We start from the raw sequence: 19,813 nt of genomic DNA on the forward strand, positions 1-19,813 counted from the left end.
AATGGAGCTTGGGAGGGCCATTCTGTGGGCAAGTCCTTCGCTGTTTCCAGGGTGGCCTGGTGGGCCAGATCTGGGCCACCCCCACCCCCTCCGGGCCTCGAGTTTGACACCCCTGGCATATGAATTTGTGTAAGTTTAGAGGAGATGCTGATACATGAAAAGCACTGCTTCCTGGCATGCCAGCTTCCCACTTTCATCTGAAATTAAAAACCTTGGAGTCTTATCAATGCAATAACCCCCAAACACTTGCAAACAATCTTGGTTTAATAAAATTAAGCTGTCATATATTAAACTTTGTTTAATAATGTACAAGGAAGGAAGAAAAAGTTCAGCCATCACGTGACTGCCCTTATGAAATCTGAGTAGATAAGAAACAGAAAGCATCCATGTTACAATCCACAACAGCGAAAACTCACCATTTCGTCATCATCCTGAAATCCAAACACAGAAACGGGAAAAATGTTTTTATATGCAAAATAATCCCTGAGTGGAAAAGAATGACTTTGGAAAAAAAATCATGCAATTCTAGGGAGTTCCAGGCAGAGAGGCTTAAGGGGGTGGGGGTGGGTGGGAATTAATCTGAGCATTGTAAGCAGACCAATTAATCAGAAATCCAAAAGAATGAATGTTATTTTGCTTGTACTAAAATGTCCAAGTTAAATGCAGATGTTGAAGAATATTTTTCCCCTCCATAGAAATTCTGGGCATCTAGACATGCGATGAGGCCATCAAAACTCAATACTTAAATAATTTGCATCAGTCATGAATCACATCATCACAGCTATAATTCTGATGTTATACTGCAGCTTCCAACATGGCCCACACAATCTTTTTGATCAAAAGATGCTAGAAATCTCACAGCCTGGGTTTCAAACTTCCATTTGCAAAATGAGCAGCTGCAGTAATTTGGGGCGACCCTCTTAACTCACTCTGGCCCCATCTCTGGGGGATTCGGACTGTCCCAACTCAGGAGCAAAGGTCACCTACCCAAATATCCCTCCTTTTCCAAGTGTCAGTTGGAAGTTCAAGGAGTTATGCTCCACCAGACTTCAGATTCAGGCCAATGTTTTTTTCTTTTAATTCGCATCCCAGAAAGCAAATTATTCATTCACAATATGTATGGCTAACCTGCAGGGAATCAGCCTTAAATGGGAAGGGAGGGAGGGAGGGAAGAAGAGGAGGGTAGAGGAAGGAAAGGGAGGAGGGGAGGGAGGGAAGAAAGGAAGGGAGGAGAGAGGAAGAGAGGGAAGAGAGGAAAGGAGAGGAGGGGAGAGGAAGGAAAGAGAGAGGGGGAGGGAGGGGAGAGAGGAAAGGAGAGAGGAAGGGAGGAAAGAGGAGGGGAGAGGAAGGAAAGAGAGGAGGAGAGGGAGGGAGGGAAGAGAGGAAAGGAGAGAGGAAGGGAGGAAAGAGGAGGGGAGAGGAAGGAAAGAGAGAGGGGGAGGGAGGGAAGAGAGGAAAGGAGGGGAGAGGAAGGAAGGAAAGAGAGTGGGGGGGAGAGAAGAGAGGAGAGAGGGAGGGGAGGGGAAGGAAAGAGAGAGGAAGGGAGGGAGGGAACGATCGTTCCCAAGTCTTCTTTTGCACAAATCCCATTCTCTCTTTTAACTTTGAAATGTAATGACAAAAAAGAACTTATAGATTTAAGTAGATTGCTGCAAAATAGAAAGCTGCTTGAAAGAAGTCGTTATTTGCAATTGATCGATCCGAAGACACGCGTCCAGACACGATGTTGACTTGCTAAATTGGCAAAAACAGGAAACCCCCTCGTGCTTGAAACCTCGGAAAATACTTTCTGCCACACTGTGTGGCATGGCTGGGCAACCCAGGCCCCCTTTTACCACCTGCGGACTCAACTCCCAGAACTCCTGAGCCAGCCATGCCAGTTTTTCCGCAGGTGGTAAATAAAAGGGGGCTTTGGCTGCCCACCTCCGCTGTGTAGTATTAATAGGCTCAACTGTTAACCTTCTGTGGAAAATCTATTTACACCTTATCTTTTACACGTGTTTGTCAGGAATTAAGAACAGCTCTTCTTCATTTTTGGCATTAACTTCCCCCCGTGTCGTTTTTTTTTCCTAACTATGCTGGTTGCACAAGATTGCACACTTGCGCGTAGGCGAGATCCAATCCAACTGGGATCAAGTGGGTCCTGGCAGAAGGACTCTGCCTCTCTTGCACTTGGCCCGCAAAGCAGCTGAGGTACAAAACTCGCACCGCTCTCTCGAGCCGTGGCTTCGGTGGTCTATTGTTCCTTGAAGCTCTGAGCTAGCATCTCATTGCGCGTCCAGCCACGTCCGTCTTTAAGCTTCAAAAGTCTTATGTTCGCCCTCTTTGATCCAACCAACCGTCGGCCGCGTTGGGACATTCAAGCTCGTGCCCGGAGAAGAGGAAAGAGGAAGTTTTATGTGCCCGGTTAGTTTGCCACAGCTGGAGGCCCCTCTGGCAGGAGGGAGGCAAAGAAAGTCTTGAAGAAAAGCCAAGCTGTGCTCACGAAGGAAACCGCTGGAACTGGCGGATTCTCGCCGCCCTGCCGGCCTCCGAATTCTCCGTTTCATTTTGTTCTCTTGGGTTTTCCTCCTGCTGAGATAAGGGGAGAAAAAACAAAAAACAAAATGTAAGTTTATTTATTTATTTATTTATTTATTATATTTCTATACCGCCTTTCTCCCATAGGACTCAAGGCGGGGTACAGCCAAGAAAAATATAGACACACAAACATCATAAAATTGCTAATTAAAATTATTACTTAGTTTGGTCAATTAAATAAAACCCAGAATTAGATCACATTTAAAAAATCATTCACACGTTCATATGTTTAGCCCCGCCTGTTGGAACATCAGGGTCTTGAGGGCACAGCGGAAAGCACGGAGATCAGGGATATTCCGTATCTCCGGGGGCAGTTCATTCCAAAGGGTTGGAGCCCTCACAGAGAAGACCCTCCCCCTGGGAGTCGCCAGTCGGCATAATTTGACTGACGGTTACCCTGAGTAGTCCCCTCCCTGTGAGAACGAACTGGACGGTGGGAGGCTATTGGTGGCAAAAGACGGTCTCGTAGGTACCCAGGTCCTAAGCCATGGAGATCCATGGAGATAAATTACATGGAGATCCTTCCTCCTAGTGATCTCCAACTATTGGTATGGTTTAACTAGGCCAGGTGTCAGCAACCTGCGGCTCTGGAGCCGCCTGCAGCTCTTTGGACCCTCTGCTGTGGCTCCCTGTCAGGTGATCCCACCACTGGCTGGCCCTCCCCTCCCAGTCACCCCTCGCCTGGCCTGAGAGGGTAAGGGTGAGGGCGGAGTATGGAGAAGTGGCCAGGGCAGAGACAGAGAGATATATAGAGAGAGGGAGAGACACATATAGAGAGAAACAGAGAGAGAGGGAGAGGAGAGACATAGAGAGATACAGAGAGGGAGAGAAGGGAGGGGGGGGGAGAGAGAGAGATCAAAAGGATTTTGTGGTTTCCGGTGTTTTTTTTAACCCTAATGACCGGCTGGGTAGGCGTGGCTAGGGTGAGTCATGTGACTGGTGGGAGGGAGTGACATCGAGTTGGCCACGCCCACCCAGGTTTTGTGGCTCCCGATGTTTTCTTTTCTGTGGGAAACGGGTCCAAGGTTGTTTAAGGTTGCAGACCCCTGAACTAGGCTGAAGTTGAACATTTTTTCTTTCTTTAAAAAAAAAAAAAAATGAACATTTTAGATTTAGGCAAAATCCCCTGCAAGCACCCTATTATACTTTACATCATCGTAAATTTCCTGAATGTAGGTTGTGCCCGCAATTATGGTGGTACGTCATGACAGTCATAAAATAAGTCACCCCAGGACCAGATCTAATTATATTACCTTTTTGGAAGGTGGTTGTTAAGCAAACACTGTGGTCATTAAGCGAATCCCACGATTGTTATGGAAAACTCATTTGCTATGGGGCAGTTTTTGCAGGAAATTGATAGTAAAGTCCAGTTTCCACCAGAAGCGTAAATCATGGTCAAATGACCTGGGGGGGGAAAGGGGGGGGGGCACGGACAGCAGAACTTTTGACACTGGGTGAGAAGTCCCTTTTTCGGGGTCTATTGTGATTTCGAAGAGTTGTCGGTTGTAAGTCGAGGACTGCTTGTACCTAGCTAGGTCTTGTTCAAAGGGATTCCAAATCTCTCTTCCAATGTGGGAAAACCCCATGCAGGTAGTCCTCGACTTACGGCCACAATTGGGCCCCAAATTTTTGCCACTAAGCAAGAGCGTTAAGTGAGTTTTGCCCCAGTTTTACGACCTTTCTTGCCATGCTCACAATAACATGAGGAAGTGAATTGACTTTGCTTGTCAGAAAGTTGCAGAGAGCGATCATACGACCTCGGGACTGTCGTAAATATGAACCAGTTACCATCCGATTTTTGATCAGGTGACCACGGGGAGGCCTGTGTGAAAAACAGCCATGTAATGTCCCTTTTATCAGTGCCGATATAGCTTCAAATGGTCACTAAATGGTTATAAGCTAAGGACTACCTGTAATCTTATCTTTTAAGGATACTTTGGCCCCAAATATCCTGAGTATTAATGAAATTATTCTCGTACTGGAGCAGGGGTGAAATGCTCCCGGTTCGGACCGGATCGCCTGATCCGGGAGCGATGGAGGCGGGTGGTTCGGAAAACCGGTAGCAAAAATCCCTCTCCCCCCCAATGCCCAGCTGATCCGCGCAATCATCAGAGGCTTGCTTTTTTTTTTTTTTTTTTTTACTTTTAAAAGCATTTTTTCTACCACCTCTTCGGCCGAAAAAAATGCTTTTAAAAGTAAAAAAAAAAAAAGCCTCTGATGATTGCGCGGCTGAAGAGGTTGTAGAAAAAAAAATGCTTTTAAAAGCCTCTGATGATCCCAGCTGAGTTGCCTGATCGTCAGAGGCTTTTAAAAGCATTTTTTTCCTGCAACCTCTTAAGGTTGGAGAAAAAATACTTTTAAAGGTAAGAAAGAAAAAAAAAGTTGGCCACTCCCACCCAGTCACATCCCCCCCCCCCCCCAGCCACATCCACAGAACCGGTAGTAACAAATTTTACATTTCACCTCTGTACTGGAGTATTACATTGGCAGGATCCAGAGGGTGAGCAAGATAAATTTTTTCTGGCACCGTTTTCTTTAACACACAAGGCTGAAAGAACTCGGTGCCACAGGCTGAACTCCAACTGGGTGGTTTAAATAAGGAACTTTCCCTATGACCTAGAATAAAAGCTGATGCTACCCAACCAGTTTTCAATTAGTTGCTAAGGGGCTGGGGCTCAGTAAAACCAGGAAACTGAGTTCTAGTTCTTGCTTTAGGGCATGAGAGCTGGCTGGGTGACCTTGGGCCAGTCAAGCCACCTTCACAGGGTTGTTATGAGGAAAGAGGAGAAGGAAGGAGTGTTAAGATACATTTGCTGCCTCAAGTTACTTATAAAGTCAGAAAAGTGGGATAAAAATGTCTATGCAGATTCTCAGTCCTCCAGGTCAAGTTTGTCCCAGAGGTGCTTTTTCAAGAGGCAAACTGGACTTTCTGGTTTTTCTTTGAAGATGTTTCGCTTCTCATCCAAGAAGCTTCTTCAGCTCTGACAGGTCATTCTTCAAATGACCAGCTTGTCCGCAAGGAATATAAACCCTTCCATCCCCCACTATCCTGTCAGAGCTGAAGAAGCTTCTTGGATGAGAAGCGAAACGTCTTCAAAAGAAAATACAAGAAAGTCCAGTTGCCTTTTGAAAAAAACACCTTTGGATCAACCATTCTCTACGTTCCATCTCTCCAACCCATTCAACCTTCCTTCATTTTCCAAACTTTCTCCATTTTTACGGACCTTCTTTAGGTCCCAGTCAGTGTCCTCCTTAAACTAAAATCTGAAGACTACAGTTGCCTCTTGAAAAAGCGCCTTTGGGATAAAAAAATCGAATGAAAATGTAAAATATGCTAAATAAAATGTGTAAAATACTTCCAGTAGAGTTACAGCACTATCGCTAGCCAATTATGGGGCAGCTGCCTCTTGTTCGGGTTTATCGTACAGGTGACACAAGGATATCAAGTGGCAGTTGATACAGGGCAGATACCTGCCAAATTCCATAATCCAGGAACTGAACATTCGAGACAATAAGGTTAACAGTTCAGTTGTTCCTCTTTGGCTGTGCCACGCTTCCTGTTCCAAGGATGGTCGGGGATTTATTTATCAAATTTATTTCCAGCCCATCTTGTGATTCAATACATCCCTGAGTGACTTAACTTCAAATGTCCTCTAACCTGAAATGTATTAAGTTAGACAAAGCAGGTCTGTCTGGAGGCCAAATCACCTTGGAAACAGCCCCAAGCGATTTCCAGTTCTGATGCTGCACTTCCAGGCATGGTTAATCCTCAACTAAAGACCATAGTTGACCCCAAAAAAGTTGAGTTTTGTCCCATTTTATAACCTTCCTTGCCGCCGCTGTTAAGGGAGTCACTTCAGCTAGCAACACGGTTGTTAAATGAATCCGGCCTCCCCACTGACTTTGCTTGTCAGAAGCTCGCAAAAGGGAATCGATCGTGTGAGCCAGTGCAACCGTCATAAATACGAAACACTTGCCAAACATCCAAATTGTGATCACGTGAATGCTGGAATGGTTTTTTAATGTGAAAAATGGTTATAAGTCACTTTTTTTCCAACGCGGCTGTAACTTCTTCAACTGGTCACTAAATGAATGGTTGTAAACCGAAGATCACCTGAAATGCCCTGCAAGAGCCCAATTGTATTCCAAAGGGAGTTTGAACCCTTAAACACAGTTGGCATGGAAAGAAGGCCCTACTGAACCAGCACATTGTACACCCTAGGCTAACCTTTTTGCCGTCGCATGCCACAAGTGGGGGGAGCACGCATGCGTCCACACCCATAATTCAATCCCCCCCCCCGCGTGCGCAATACCCTGCTTTTGGCACACGATGGCACGGTGGGCCCGGAAGGCCTGTTTTTTCGCTCTCCTCAGGCTCCAGAGGCTTCCTTGGAGCCTGGGGAGGGCAGAAACAGCCTTCCCCATATCCCTTGGAGGCCCTCCGGAAGGCCCGAAAATCAGTTGGCCGGCGCACGCATGCGCGCTGGAGCTGAGCTAGGGCAACACTCACGTGCTCACAGATATGGCTCTGTGTGCCACCTGTGGCACGCATGCCATAGGTTCGCCATCACGGCCCTAGGTTCATTCTGGAAGCCAAACCTTCATGATGCTGTCCGGCACAAAACTTACTTGTAAATTGTTATTCTGATCTTGATTAACCGCAGCCTGGGCAGGAACGTTGTTCGGGGGGTACTGGTGGCAGGGCCTGGGCTGGCCTTCGCCTGAAAGGGAACCAGCCAATCTGGTGCCTAAGGAGAGAAGACATTGGTTAGAAAGGCAAAAAATACCCTCTTGAGTGGCAGCCAACTTCTATTTTTTATTTGGGCAGCAGTGAGTGAGAAGTGGTCAGCCACTGCCCTTTTCGGCATGCTTCCCGACTTCCAGCCTAGTCAAACATCTCTATTTGCTGGTAAATTTCCTTCCAAATACAGGCAAGTCCTTGACTTATGATCACTATCCAGCTCAAAATTGTCTTGAGCCAAGCGAGACAGTTACTGAGTTTTGCCCCCTTTTATAACCATTCCTGCCACAGCTGTTAAGTGAATCTGGCCTTTCGCATTGATTTTGCTTTATCGCAAAAGGGGATCACATGACCCCGGGATGATGCAACCGTCTGTCAGTCTCCACCTTTATATTACTTGCTTGCTACGGCTGCCATTGTAACGGGGGGGAGGGGGGGCTGTCTGGATATTTGGAAGGGGGGAAGTGAGCTGGTGGGGTAAAAATTGGAGTAAATTTTCCTCAGTGTTTCTCTGCTGCTGGGAGGCGCACTGATAACTACTCAAGGTCAACCGTCGTGGCATACCAGGAGGATGGAGCCATCGGAAGCTGCACCCCACAGGACCCCTTGCGGGGATGTGGATTGGATAATCCTGACTGGACGATTGGGGGAGGGTTTTAAGGATGCTTTCTATATCTCATTTTCGCGCCTATTGCCTCAGATCTTGCTTTATTTTGGTTGCATTCAGTTCATACTCAGTAAAAGTACCTTCCTCTATGAAAATGGAGCCGGGGTTTTTCTTTCTTGGGTACTGAAAGGAGGCATACCTGATACCGTCATGAATCTGGCTTAGAACCAGAACTTCTGCTGCTAAGTGAAACGTTTGCGAAGTAAATTTTGCCCAATTTTACCTCCTTGCTTGCCACGTTTGTTAAGCGAATCAATGCAAGTTGTTAAGTTAGTCACGAGGTTGTTAAGTGAATCTGGCTTCCCCCATTGACTTTTGATTGGCAGAAGGTCGCAAAAGGGGATCACGTGACCCCGGGACACTGAGTCATAAATATCAGTCAGTTGCCAAGTGTCTGAATTTTGATCACGTGACCCCCCCTGGGGATGCTTGCAATGGTTGTAAATGTGAAAAATGGTTATAAGTCACTTTTTCAGGGCTGTTGCAACTTGGGATGGTCACTAAATGAACTATTGTAAGTCGAGGACTGACTGTACATGCCAATTGTCCGAATTGTGACCACGTGCCCAGGGGGAATACTGCAGTGGTGGTTAAGTGTGAAAAAAGGTCATGTCGCTTTTTTTAAGTGCCACTGTTAACTTTAAACAGCCACTAAATGAATGACTTGTAAGTCAAGGACTACCTAAATAAGATTCAGGTAAAGGTTCCCCTCGCACATATGTGCTAGTCATTCCCGACTCTAGGGGGCGGTGCTCATCTCTGTTTCAAAGCCGAAGAGCCAGCGCTATCCGAAGACGTCTCCATGGTCATGTGGCCGGCATGACTCAATGCCAAAGGTGTACGGAACGCTGTTCCCTTCCCACCAAAGGTGGTCCCTATTTCTCTACTTGCATTTTTTACGTGCTTTCGAACTGCTAGGTTGGCAGAAGCTGGGACAAGTCACGGGAACTCACCCCGTTATGCGGCCCTCGGGATTCGAACCACTGAACTACCGACCTTTTGATCAACAAGCTCAGCATCCATGTGCAGAAACCAGCCCCTTGCCCCCCCCCTTTCCTGCCCAGCCGCCCAAGCAGACTCACAGGTACATGAGGAGGGTGCCGGCCATCACCAAGAGGAACCTGCTCATACTGGAGTAAAAGTAAACAATGTTGACGAAGACGTAAAAGAGGGTTGCCGAGTAGAGCCAGTCCAGCCAATCGCGGTTGACTTCGTCGTCTTCCTCCATGAGGGGTCCACCCTGGGCATTCATGCGCAGGTTGGGGTTCACTCCGGGGTTGGCTTGAGGGGGAGCGTTTTGATCTACGGGGGGGTTTTCGGCAGGAAACGGACCGGGGAGAGGAGCCGGTGGGTTCACCGGAGCCACCGAGATCTCCTGGGAACTTCGGGCAGAGGTCAAGTCACCCGAATGAGCATTGGCAACCATGCTGAGAGAGAGAGAGAGAGAGAGAGAGAGAGGGAGAGGGAGGGAGAGAGAGAGAGAGAGAGAGGGGGAGAGAGAGAGAGAGAGAGAGAGAGAGGAGAGAGAGAGAGAGAGAAAGGGACATTAAAAAACACTCCTCTTGTGCTGAAAGAAAAGCATGACTACGAAATACTGATAGCATTAGGGCAGCAGCTGGTGAAATCCAAATGCATTCTAAAATCAGGGGTCCCCAACCTTGGCAACCTTAAGGCTTGTAGATTTCAAGTCCCTATTTGCTGGATGAGGAATTCTGGGAGTTGAAGTCCACAAGTCTTAAAGTTGCCAAGGTTGGAGACCCCTGTTCTAAATTGTAACATTTATTTATTTATTTATTTATTTTATTATTCATATTTCTATGCCGCCCACTCTCCGAGGACTCTGGGCGGCTTACACCAAAGACAATCTGGGTCCTCATTTTACCCACCTCGGAAGGATGGAAGGCTGAGTCAACCTTGAGCCGGTCAGATTTGATCCACTGATCTGCTGAACTAGCAGTCAGCTGAAGTAGCTGCAGTACTGCACTCTAACCACTGCGCCACCTCGGCTCTTTGGGGGGGGTTGCTGGCTGAGGAATTCTGGGAGTTGAAGTCTGCAAATCTTAAAAAAGCTTTGATTTTGGGTTATACTGATTAGAGATTTGTTATTATAGAAATGGCTAGTTTACACTATGTAAGTATAAATTTAAGTAAAGTTGAAGTATAAAGTTGAGGTTTAATGCCTTATTCTATTGCACCAAAGGGAGTAGGAAATCAATGTCTTTTTTTTCTTTCCCTCACTTTTCCCTTCCCTATTTATTTTTGCATATCCTTTGCATGCTGCATTATAAACCAATAAAAACTGGGTTTTTTTTTAAAAAAATGACATGGTAGACAATTATAATGAAATATGGGGGGGGTTATATAAACAGTATTGGTGGAAGGCAAAGGGAATAAACCTACTCAAGAATATATGTTGTTTTGGAGAGGATAAGAGCACAATAGGAATATATTGTATATCTCTTGATCGTTATAGAAGAAATATAAGGGGGAAAAATAGTCTCCAGGGGGTGCACTGTAATATTTGTATTTTTCCCCTTTTTTTGTATTTAGATTTATATGTGTTATGTTTGTATTATTTGTATTCAAAATAAAAAATTAAAATTGAAAAAATTGACATGGTAGAGAAACACTGGCCTACTGAACTCCCTATGAAAATTGCAAAAATTCTTCCATTATTGCAATTGTGGCTAAAAGATTTGTTGGGTCCAAATGACTTGCACAAAAGAAGATTTTTTTTTGCCACCCGGGGCAATTTACAGTCTTAACTTTTTTTAAAATTACTTTTCTATATGTTGTCTCTACCCACCTGTCATTTTTTCTATTAACGTTTGGTGGATTGTTGTAAAGCCAGCGCAGACATTCTCAAAACACCGACCTTGTTCACCTGTACTGACAGCTTCGTATTAGTGGAAAGTTATTTTGAAAAACGTGAATTTCACATGCTACGAAAGGCTTAGTATGTGACTTCGGACATAGAAGAGAGATTACAGGTGAAACTTACTATTGCATGTAGTATTGCCTTGTGTAGAGCTGATGGAACCAGAGCTGCAGCATATGATACGTGGTGTAGGAGGAGTAACTGGAGCTCATGGCTTGAAAAGGATGCGGAGTCACCGGAGATCTGGTGGAGAAGATACAGACAGAAGGTCGTCGTTAAACTATGATTGAATAGACCTAAGGTTACGACTGTTTTTGTGGTGGTCATTAAGTCAACCCATCATTTGCTATGGGTTGTTTCTTGCCAGAAATCTGAAGTACAGGTAGTCCTCGACTTACAACAGTTCATTTAGTGACTGAAAAAGTGACTTATGACTGTTTTCCACAGTTACGATCGTTGCAGCATTCCCATTGTCATGGGATCAAAATTCAGCTGCTTGGCAACTGGCTCATATTTATGACGGTTGCAGCATCCCAGGGTCATTGAACACATGGCAACTAACCTGTATTTATGACCTGAGATCACATGATCCCTTTTTGCAATCTTTTGACAAGCAAAGTCCATGGGGGAGCCAGATTCACTTAACAACTGTGGCTAGAAAGATTATAAAATGGGGCAGAACTCACTGAACAACTTAGCAACTGTCTCAACTTAGCAACAAAGATTTGGGGCTCAAATCGTGGTCCCAAGTCAAGGACTACCTGTAAATGCTGGTTTCCTGCCAAACCGTCGTAAATCATGGTCAGGTAACCTGGCCTGCTGCAAAACTCTGTAAATTCAAGCCAAGCACCCCAATGTGATCGTGTGATTGCACCAAGGGGGATGCCACTATGCCAGAACATCAAAACAGGATCATAAGTCATATTTTAGGGAGGGAAGTGTCTGTTGCAGTTGCTAAGCGGCTAGTCGTAAGTCCAGGACCACCTATATTTTCCTCCCTCCTTTAAAGACCTTTAACAAGGGTTTTTGTAAAGTAATGCCGTAAGCTCTCAACAAAGAATTTCTGTTTATGTACCACCCTCACCCACAAAAATTTAACATTACAGTCAGCTTGTTCCATTAGTTCATGGAAGAAAAGTGCTTAACTACTAGCCAATTTCATAAACAGGAATGTAGCTTCACACCCAGCCTTTATTTCGGTCTTGGCTTTGGCCTCAGGAAGAGGGTGGAAGGAAAATTTGTCCTGGTTTTCTTCTTCCTATAAACATCAACCAATGAAAAAGAGGCCTAGGAGTCACCCTCTTCCAATGATAAAAAGGAAAGACATGTAGACAGCCCTCTGATCAGAAAACTCTTAATGGATTCTCTGGTGCTGGGGTGATAATTCATAATTTGGCACAAGGGTTTAAGTCTAAAGAGAGCACAAATCTGGTCCACCGAAGGGTTTGTCCAACTTTGGCAACCATGGATTTCAATTCCCAGAATTCCCCAACCATGGCTGTTTGGGGAATTCTGGAAACTGAAATCCGAAAAATCTTAAAAAATTGCCAAGGTTGGACAAGCCTGGTGTAACAGTTCAGGCACCAGGCTAGAAAGCAGGAGACCATGAGTTCAAGTCCCACCTTAGCTATGAAAGCCAGCTGAATGATTTGGGGCCAATCTCTCTCTCACCTCAACTCATTTCAGAGTTTTGTGGTTGTGGGGAAACTAGGAGAAGGAAGGTGTACTGGACACGTTAGCTGCCTTGAGTTATTTGTAAAAATAATAAAGGCGGGATACAAATCAAACTAAGGAAGTCCCATCTACTCTCTGAGTCTTACGTGGCAACACCTAGCTGAATTTAACAGATTGTGGAAAACGAAACACAGCTGAGGCATTGATGGGATATATACAAAGATGAAATCCCAGAACTTGGAGAAGCAAACACACATCCCAGGAGTAACCAGGCGGCTCCTGTACCGAGGCCAGGAAATCTACGTGGCTCTGCCTATAAAGTTACTGAGCCTGGAATTCAAATTACAGACGACTGCAAGTTGAGTCATGGCACCTGGACCCGTTTCAAACCAAGAAAGAAAAGAAGCATCCAGTTGCTATGACTCAAATTTCCAGACAACTCTACCTGGATGATGGAGAAATTTCATCGTCAGATCACGGATGTTTCTGTTCTTCGCCCCACAAAATAAGAACTTGGGATGCACAAACGTACCTCGTGTCAGCTTCCTCTGTGGTCACAGGCGGGTCTGGGGCAGACTGTCCTTGGATGGGAGCAGACCTTGGAGGAAGGTCCGTAAGATTTTGGCCCAATGCTGTGGACTGCTCCTTGGCTTCAGCCTCCTAAACCACCAAAAATTTACCGCTGCATTTTAAAACAGGCTTCAAAAGGTCTGTTCCAGGTATTCAGCTCCATTTCAGACTCTCATAAGTAGCCCTCTAAAGCAGATGTGTCAAACTCAAGGCCCGGGGCCGGATCCAGCCAGTGGGGTGCTTAGATCTGGCCCACGGCCTGCCCTTGAAAATAATGAAGGACCGGCCCATGGTGCCTCCCGAGCTCTGTTTTTGTTGGCCGAGGGTTGCAGGAGGCCGTCCCAGCCAAAAATGGGAGCTTGGGCCACAGGCACCGACATGAGTGACATTGAGCTGGCCACGCCCACCCCAGCCCCCCAAGGTCAAACACAACCCTGATGCGGCCCTCAAGGAAATCCAGTTTGACACCCCTGCTCTAAAGCAAAAGATTCTATTTTTTTAAAAAAGGTTTTTATTTATAAATACAAACCGAACAAAACAGTAAAACACACAAAACATATAAACATAAATTTACATACATGTCCAATTTATCGCAACTGTATAATTTCATTTACAATTTGACTCCACCTTGTTTGGTCTATCTTTTCTGTCTATCTTTACAATTCTTGATTGACCTATGTATGTGGTTTACATTCCTCTTTCTATATTTGGTCGTTTCCTTTATTTCCTAATCTTTTATCCCTTTCCTTTTTTCCAACCAGACATACCACTTTTATCTATTTTATTTAGAATTTATTTAGAAAATTTATATCGCCGCCTAAGTCGCACATGGCGACCCAAGACAGATTATAAGGATATAAAAACACCATATAAAAAATAATCCCTGACACCGCAGCGACAATACAGCCATTTAATGGGCTCCAGCCCACTCTGGGGTCCCCATCTTGTTGGGAAATCAAAGGTAATGAGGAAAGGTTAACTCAGTTGTTGAAAAAGCCACCCCTTTCTTGAGACCACGAAGTTTGGTCTTCCCTAATGTCTCTATTCAACCTATAGAATCATGGCTGAGCTCGCCCGTTCTGTTAAGCCAAACACATGGAATGTAATATGGAAATTGGATCGCTGTGATCAACAAAACAGAACTGGAACTATGCCTGGGCTTCCTGTGAGCTCAGTCTCTGTATCAGTTGGCTACTTTCTGACATCCTAGAACATTTATTTCTTAAGCATGGCAACTTTTAAGATGCATGGACCTTAGGAAGGCATGCCTGGCTGGGGAATTCTAGGAATTGAGGCCCACACATCTTAAAGTTGCCAAGCTTAAGAAACTTGTCTTAGAATGACTGTTCGGATCCAGCCTTTGCAGAAGCAAGAAACAGACTGCTTGTCCCGGAAAACCCCTCTTTATTTATCTCCTGTGAATTAATGGCATTCACACACCGAAAAGTCCAGGCAATAGTCCTTCCAGGAGCTCCCAGCAAGCAGTCTTTGTAGCACAAAACACAATGAGAAAAATCTTCAGAAGTACGAACGGTTGTCTCCTACGACCACCACTCCCCTTTCCTTCTATTTATTCCCCAGCCAGGGAGGAGCCATTCAGCGTCTACGGGTGCTTTGCTTCCCGAGTCGACTCCTTGTCCTCCGTTGTTCACCTCTCCTAATTGCTCTGCGCATACGTGCATCTGGAAGAGGCCCCAGCTGTTCTTCCTCCTCACTCATCTCAGCCTCCAAAGGCAGCTTGCCTCTCCATTGGCTGGGAAATGTTGGATGGCTCTGGCTCTGACACTGAGCATCCATCAGTCTTCCCCAGACTCCAGAACTGGCCCAAGTTCTTCCCCAACCTCCTCATCCTGAGAGTCTGAAGCCAGCTCCACTGGCAGGCCACAACAATGATCTTCTACAGACCCAAATCCCTGCTTTCAGCACTGCTGGTCAAGGAAACCTAACCATCCCTTCAAGGCGGTTCACCTGGAAGATCTTACATCCAGTCATTATCTGTACCTGTTTGGCACCTGTCCCCGCCCCCACCCAAAAATCCCCATAACGGGCTGGTACAATATAAAAATCTTGCCCAGATCACAGAACATCTGATCCCCAAAGTCAGTGATTAAAGCTAACACCTTAAATGGCCGCTTTTCAATACCTTCATGTCAGCTCCTGGCATCGTGGGCAGATTCTTGGAGTTGCACACCAAATGAAGAGCGTGAAGCGTCTCCTGCTGAAACAGAAAGCATTAATTAACGTTTCAAAAGCCATCTGGGGGGAGCACATTTCCTTGATGCTCCATGGATTGCTGAAAGGAAAAGGCTGGCAGGGCATACGCCACGTACCTTGGTGAGGACTTCTTGCAGGAAAAGATGGTCGGGCAACAACTTTCCAGAGTAGATCAACCTCTGAGCCTCTTCAGGCTTTGAAGGGAGGGGGGGAAAAAAACCAGTTTTAAAAATCTTTTTCCAGAACAAGATTCCTCATTCTTGTAAATGTGCAAGTATGCGGTTTTTTTGTTGTTGTAAATTATAAGCAGCTGATTCTCTGGAAAACCAGCTGAGCAATGACCTTTAGGTCACTTCTCAAGAGGAAAATATTTCCCCTTTGAGTGAGATTACTGCTGGGTTCCAGTTGTTTCCTGTGGCTGAGCTGCACAGGCAGATTTTGTCTTTCATCAATAGGCTTAAGAGCAGCTAAATCAAACACCAATTGCACAAAAGAGTTTACAGAAGGAGAAGGCTGCACGTAATGAAACCACAGTAAAATCACTTACAACAATTCATTTAGTGACTGTTCAAAGTTACAACAGCGGAGAAAAAAGTGGCTTTTAATGACCATTTTCCACACTGTTGCAGCATCCCTATTGTCATGGGATCAAAATTTCAGATGCTCAGTAACTGATGGGGAAGCCAGATTCACTTAACATGTTACTAACTGTGGCACAAAAGGACGTAAAATGAGGCAAAATTCACTTTTAACTGCTTCATTTAGCAACAGAAATTTTAGACTCAATTGTGGTAAGCCAAGGACTACCTGTATATATTTTTAGATGTCTTTTTGTATCCTTTCCTTTATTTTCTTTTTTTAAAGAAGTATTAAAAGATTGACTCCTGCTTCTGATCAGAGCAACATTATGGCTAAGACTGAACACCTTGAAAGAAAACCAGCTTTCTGCAGACATTACCAAACCAAGGCCAAATTGGCAGGCATTGATGTTAATCAGTGATACCTTTCAGGAAAGCTTTGTCATGTAAACTTTTCTTTGATTACTAATTAGCCCCTAAAAATAGGTTTCTATAGGCCTCTTAACCTTCAGATAACCCCATGGTTTGTCTTTATAAGCCAAGGCACTATCCTTAGAAATTCACTGCATTGTTTTAGATTTAAAGACTGGTTTATACCAGTACTGGCCTTCCTCAACCAGACAACTTTCAAAGGTGTTGACAAGCAGCTCCCACACAAACACAACACACAAATGTGGAGGCTATCAATCTGGGGAACTGGCTGTTCTGCACCTTGGGTTTTGTAGGGTTGGCAGTGTTTTATGGGCAGAGTAGAACTCATTTCCCTGCTCCAAACTTCTCTAAAGAAATCCTTGGGCAGAACATTGAACACAAACTCAAAGCAGAAAGGGTCTTAACACGCCTATGTTTCAGGTCAGGGTTCCCAAGAGGTCAACTGAACTAAGCTGGCACGGAAGGCCAAAACAGATGGGCAATGGGCGACATGGAGCTGCACCAGCCAGCCTACCTCACCAGTGGCCTTGGGGGGGGAAATGACGTTGCTGCCAGATAATTTCCCAAATTCTGGGAAAGCTCACACGCACCATTCAGCCTTGGGACATTGTGTATTAAAACAACCTCTTGCATTGGTTTTTAAGATCCTTTTTTTTTTATTCCTTTGCCTTCCCTGCTGCATGCAATGAAAACCTTTATTTAAAAAGAGCCTTGGTGGTGCAGCAGACTAAAGTGCTGTTAAGTAGCACCAGCAGCCTGAAATTACTGCAAGTTCAATTCTCACCAGGCTGAAGATTGACTCAGCCTTCCATCCTTTCTAAGGTAGGTAAAATGAGGACCCGGATTGTGGGGGCAATAAGCTGACTTTGTATAAAAAAGAACACCGCTGGGGGGGAGGCGTGAAAGCCCTAAGCAGGTATATACAAAAGTATGAAGGCTATTGCTTAACACATTGTAAGCTGCCCTGAGTCTCTGGAGAAGGGCAACATATAAATCGAACCAATAAATAAATAAATGAATAAATATTACTTTCAATCCTGTTCCACCAGGCAAGATGTAGGCAGTTCCAACCCAGCCTTATCTTGTTATTACATGGCCAAAGCATTTAACCTTGTCAATATCAGGCAAAGAAGTTTCCAAAATATAGAAACACACAAACATTAATTATGAAACCCGTACTGAAACCTCTTCTTCTCCTTTTGAGTTATCTTTTAAACAACTTCAAACAAAGAAAATGCTGGCAGTTGGCTCTCAGTTGCATCATCTGCTTTGCAAAGCAAATAGTGCCAAGGTAACTTTGCTTTGTAGGAGAGATACAAAAAAAGCAATCATAAAGTATATATTTTTTTCTGCTTCGAGCATTAGCTTTGGAAAGAGAGTCTAAAATTTCTGAATATGAACAGCAAGCAACAGAAGTTGTACACAGGAAGTTTTTTTTTGGGGTGGGGGAATTGAAATATATAGAGTACCAAGGACAAAATGTTATTTCTTTTTCCATTCAGATGACCTAGTCTATAAATGTTTTATAGTAAATGTTCTGATTACTGATGGGGAAAAGGCATGTCCTGGAAAGCTACAATTCTCACAAGCAAGACAGACAGACGCCACAAGGAAATATTCTATTAATCAGATCATTACTTTCAATAACAGATGAAAGGGTCCCTGGAGGTCTTCCAGTCCAGCCCTCTGCTCAAGCAGAGACAAATGGCTATCCAATCTCTCTTAAAAAAAAAAAAACCTCCAGTGATGGGGCACCCACAATGTCTTGAAACAAGCCATTCCACTGACTAACTGTTCTCAAACCAAAGCACCCAACACGCCCAGCAAAATGTCATCATTCTAAACAATATTAATAATTTCCATGAAAATATTGCAGGGAAAGTGGGCCAGGCTGCTTCTCTCCACAGAGCCAACCCACACAGCAAGGATTTTGTGTGTGTGTTTTGGAACGCCTTCGACAGCCAAACCTAACACAAAAGGGGTAAAAAAAAAAATAATCATCAGGATAATTCCTTGCCCATTACTCAAGATTTTTCCTTTAAAAGAAGAAAATTCAAATTCATACAGGACATCCTATGGTGAGCACAGCAGGCAAAGATCATTGACTGAGAAATTCCTTTAAAATTATTTATACAGGATTGCTCCAAGTCCAGGAGTTGATAAAACCTGATAAAGTCAAGAGACCCTGTTTAGCCCTGGGATGGGACACCACCAGGAAATCCACAAACCGGAATGACAAAATCCATTTCGGAGAAAAGCAACTTCCTAGAATTGCTACCCGCCTGGGCATTTTTCTCAGAAAGACACTGGGGATAAAATCAACACTGCAGGCCAATTTTTTTTCCCCCCCAGATGCAAACACGGGCCAGAGCCAATGCACTCTGTGCATGCTCAGAAAAAGCACTGCAATAAACCACAATCCTGCAAAAGAACCGTGCATTTATTATTTTTAACAACCCCCCCCCCCCCCGCTTTCTTCAAATGCAACCTTTGGACGACTCTGAATTGCAACCCCAGCGCAGGAAATGCACTCTGCACTTGCTCAGGAGCTCCATCCCCACAGAGCAGGCGCGAGTCACGAAGCCCCCACCCACCCAAAAAAAAAAGGGGGGGAAGGAGACCAAGCGGGGAGGAGACTCAAGACTATCCCAACCCCATTACCACGTCGGAGAAAGTCCAAAGGGCTTCCATGCTGGCAAGGGGACAACTCCCATGAGGGGTGGGGGGGGGAAAGGACTCCCAAGCCCATCTCGGGGACCCCCAAGTCAGAAAAAGCTGCTTTCCAAATCTTATCCCCCCCCCAAAAAAATCCAACCTTCGTCGTCGGGCCCCTCCCTAGAAACACACCCCGAGGCCCGCAAATGTCTTGGCACGCCATCCCCAGCCAGGAAACCTAAGTGGGATAGACTGCGCCCGTCCGAGGAGGCTCCACTTCGCTCGGGGGAGGGGAGAGAAAAGAGAGAGAGATGGGCGAGCGCGCATGCGCATTTAAGGGGAAAAGGGAGAGGAGACAGGCGAGCGCGCATGCGCGTTTCAGATCTCACCGGTTCATCCGGGTGAAGGTGTCGCAGCTCCGCCTTGAGGCGCCGGACGCTCCAGGAGCGCCGGGCCGACAGGAGCAAGTCCGGGTGGCGCTGCGCGGGGCTCTTGACGACGAGACCCACCTCCTCCTCGTCGGCTTGCTGGCTTTCCATCCTCTCAGGCCTCAAACAAACAAAACACCCTTCCGCTCCCCCGCACAAAAAAACAAAACACCCTCCTCACTCGACGACGACAGCGGCCTCTGGAGCGACGGCGGTTGCTTTTATAGCCTCGCGGGCGGCTCAGGCCACGCCTCTCGTATTGTGGCGACGTCGCTGTGGCCGTCGGGGATTGGCCGTCGGAACGGCCTCGCGCCGGGACGTGGACCTATCAGAAGCGGGAAAAGATGGAAGGGAAAACGCGATAGGGCGGGGAGGAGGCCGAACGCGACTTGTCAA

General features: G+C 45.6%; 1 protein-coding gene across 1 annotated transcript; it reads right to left on the reverse strand.

The window, feature by feature from the left end:
• Nucleotides 1-246: 246 nt before the first annotated feature.
• On the reverse strand, nt 247-19,598 carry HERPUD1 (homocysteine inducible ER protein with ubiquitin like domain 1). The gene is given in 10 exon segments (XM_070953216.1): nt 247-2,521; nt 2,524-2,574; nt 7,210-7,269; nt 7,271-7,328; nt 9,071-9,415; nt 10,990-11,109; nt 13,073-13,200; nt 15,254-15,328; nt 15,441-15,518; nt 19,379-19,598. Coding segments are annotated over 10 exon segments (1,179 nt in total). The 5' UTR covers nt 19,529-19,598; the 3' UTR covers nt 247-2,407.
• Nucleotides 19,599-19,813: the final 215 nt, after the last annotated feature.

The sequence above is a fragment of the Pituophis catenifer genome, unplaced genomic scaffold, assembly GCF_029215685.1.
Source record: "Pituophis catenifer annectens isolate HBS135680 unplaced genomic scaffold, rPitCat1.0.hap2 SCAF_13, whole genome shotgun sequence".
Lineage (NCBI taxonomy): Eukaryota > Metazoa > Chordata > Lepidosauria > Squamata > Colubridae > Pituophis > Pituophis catenifer.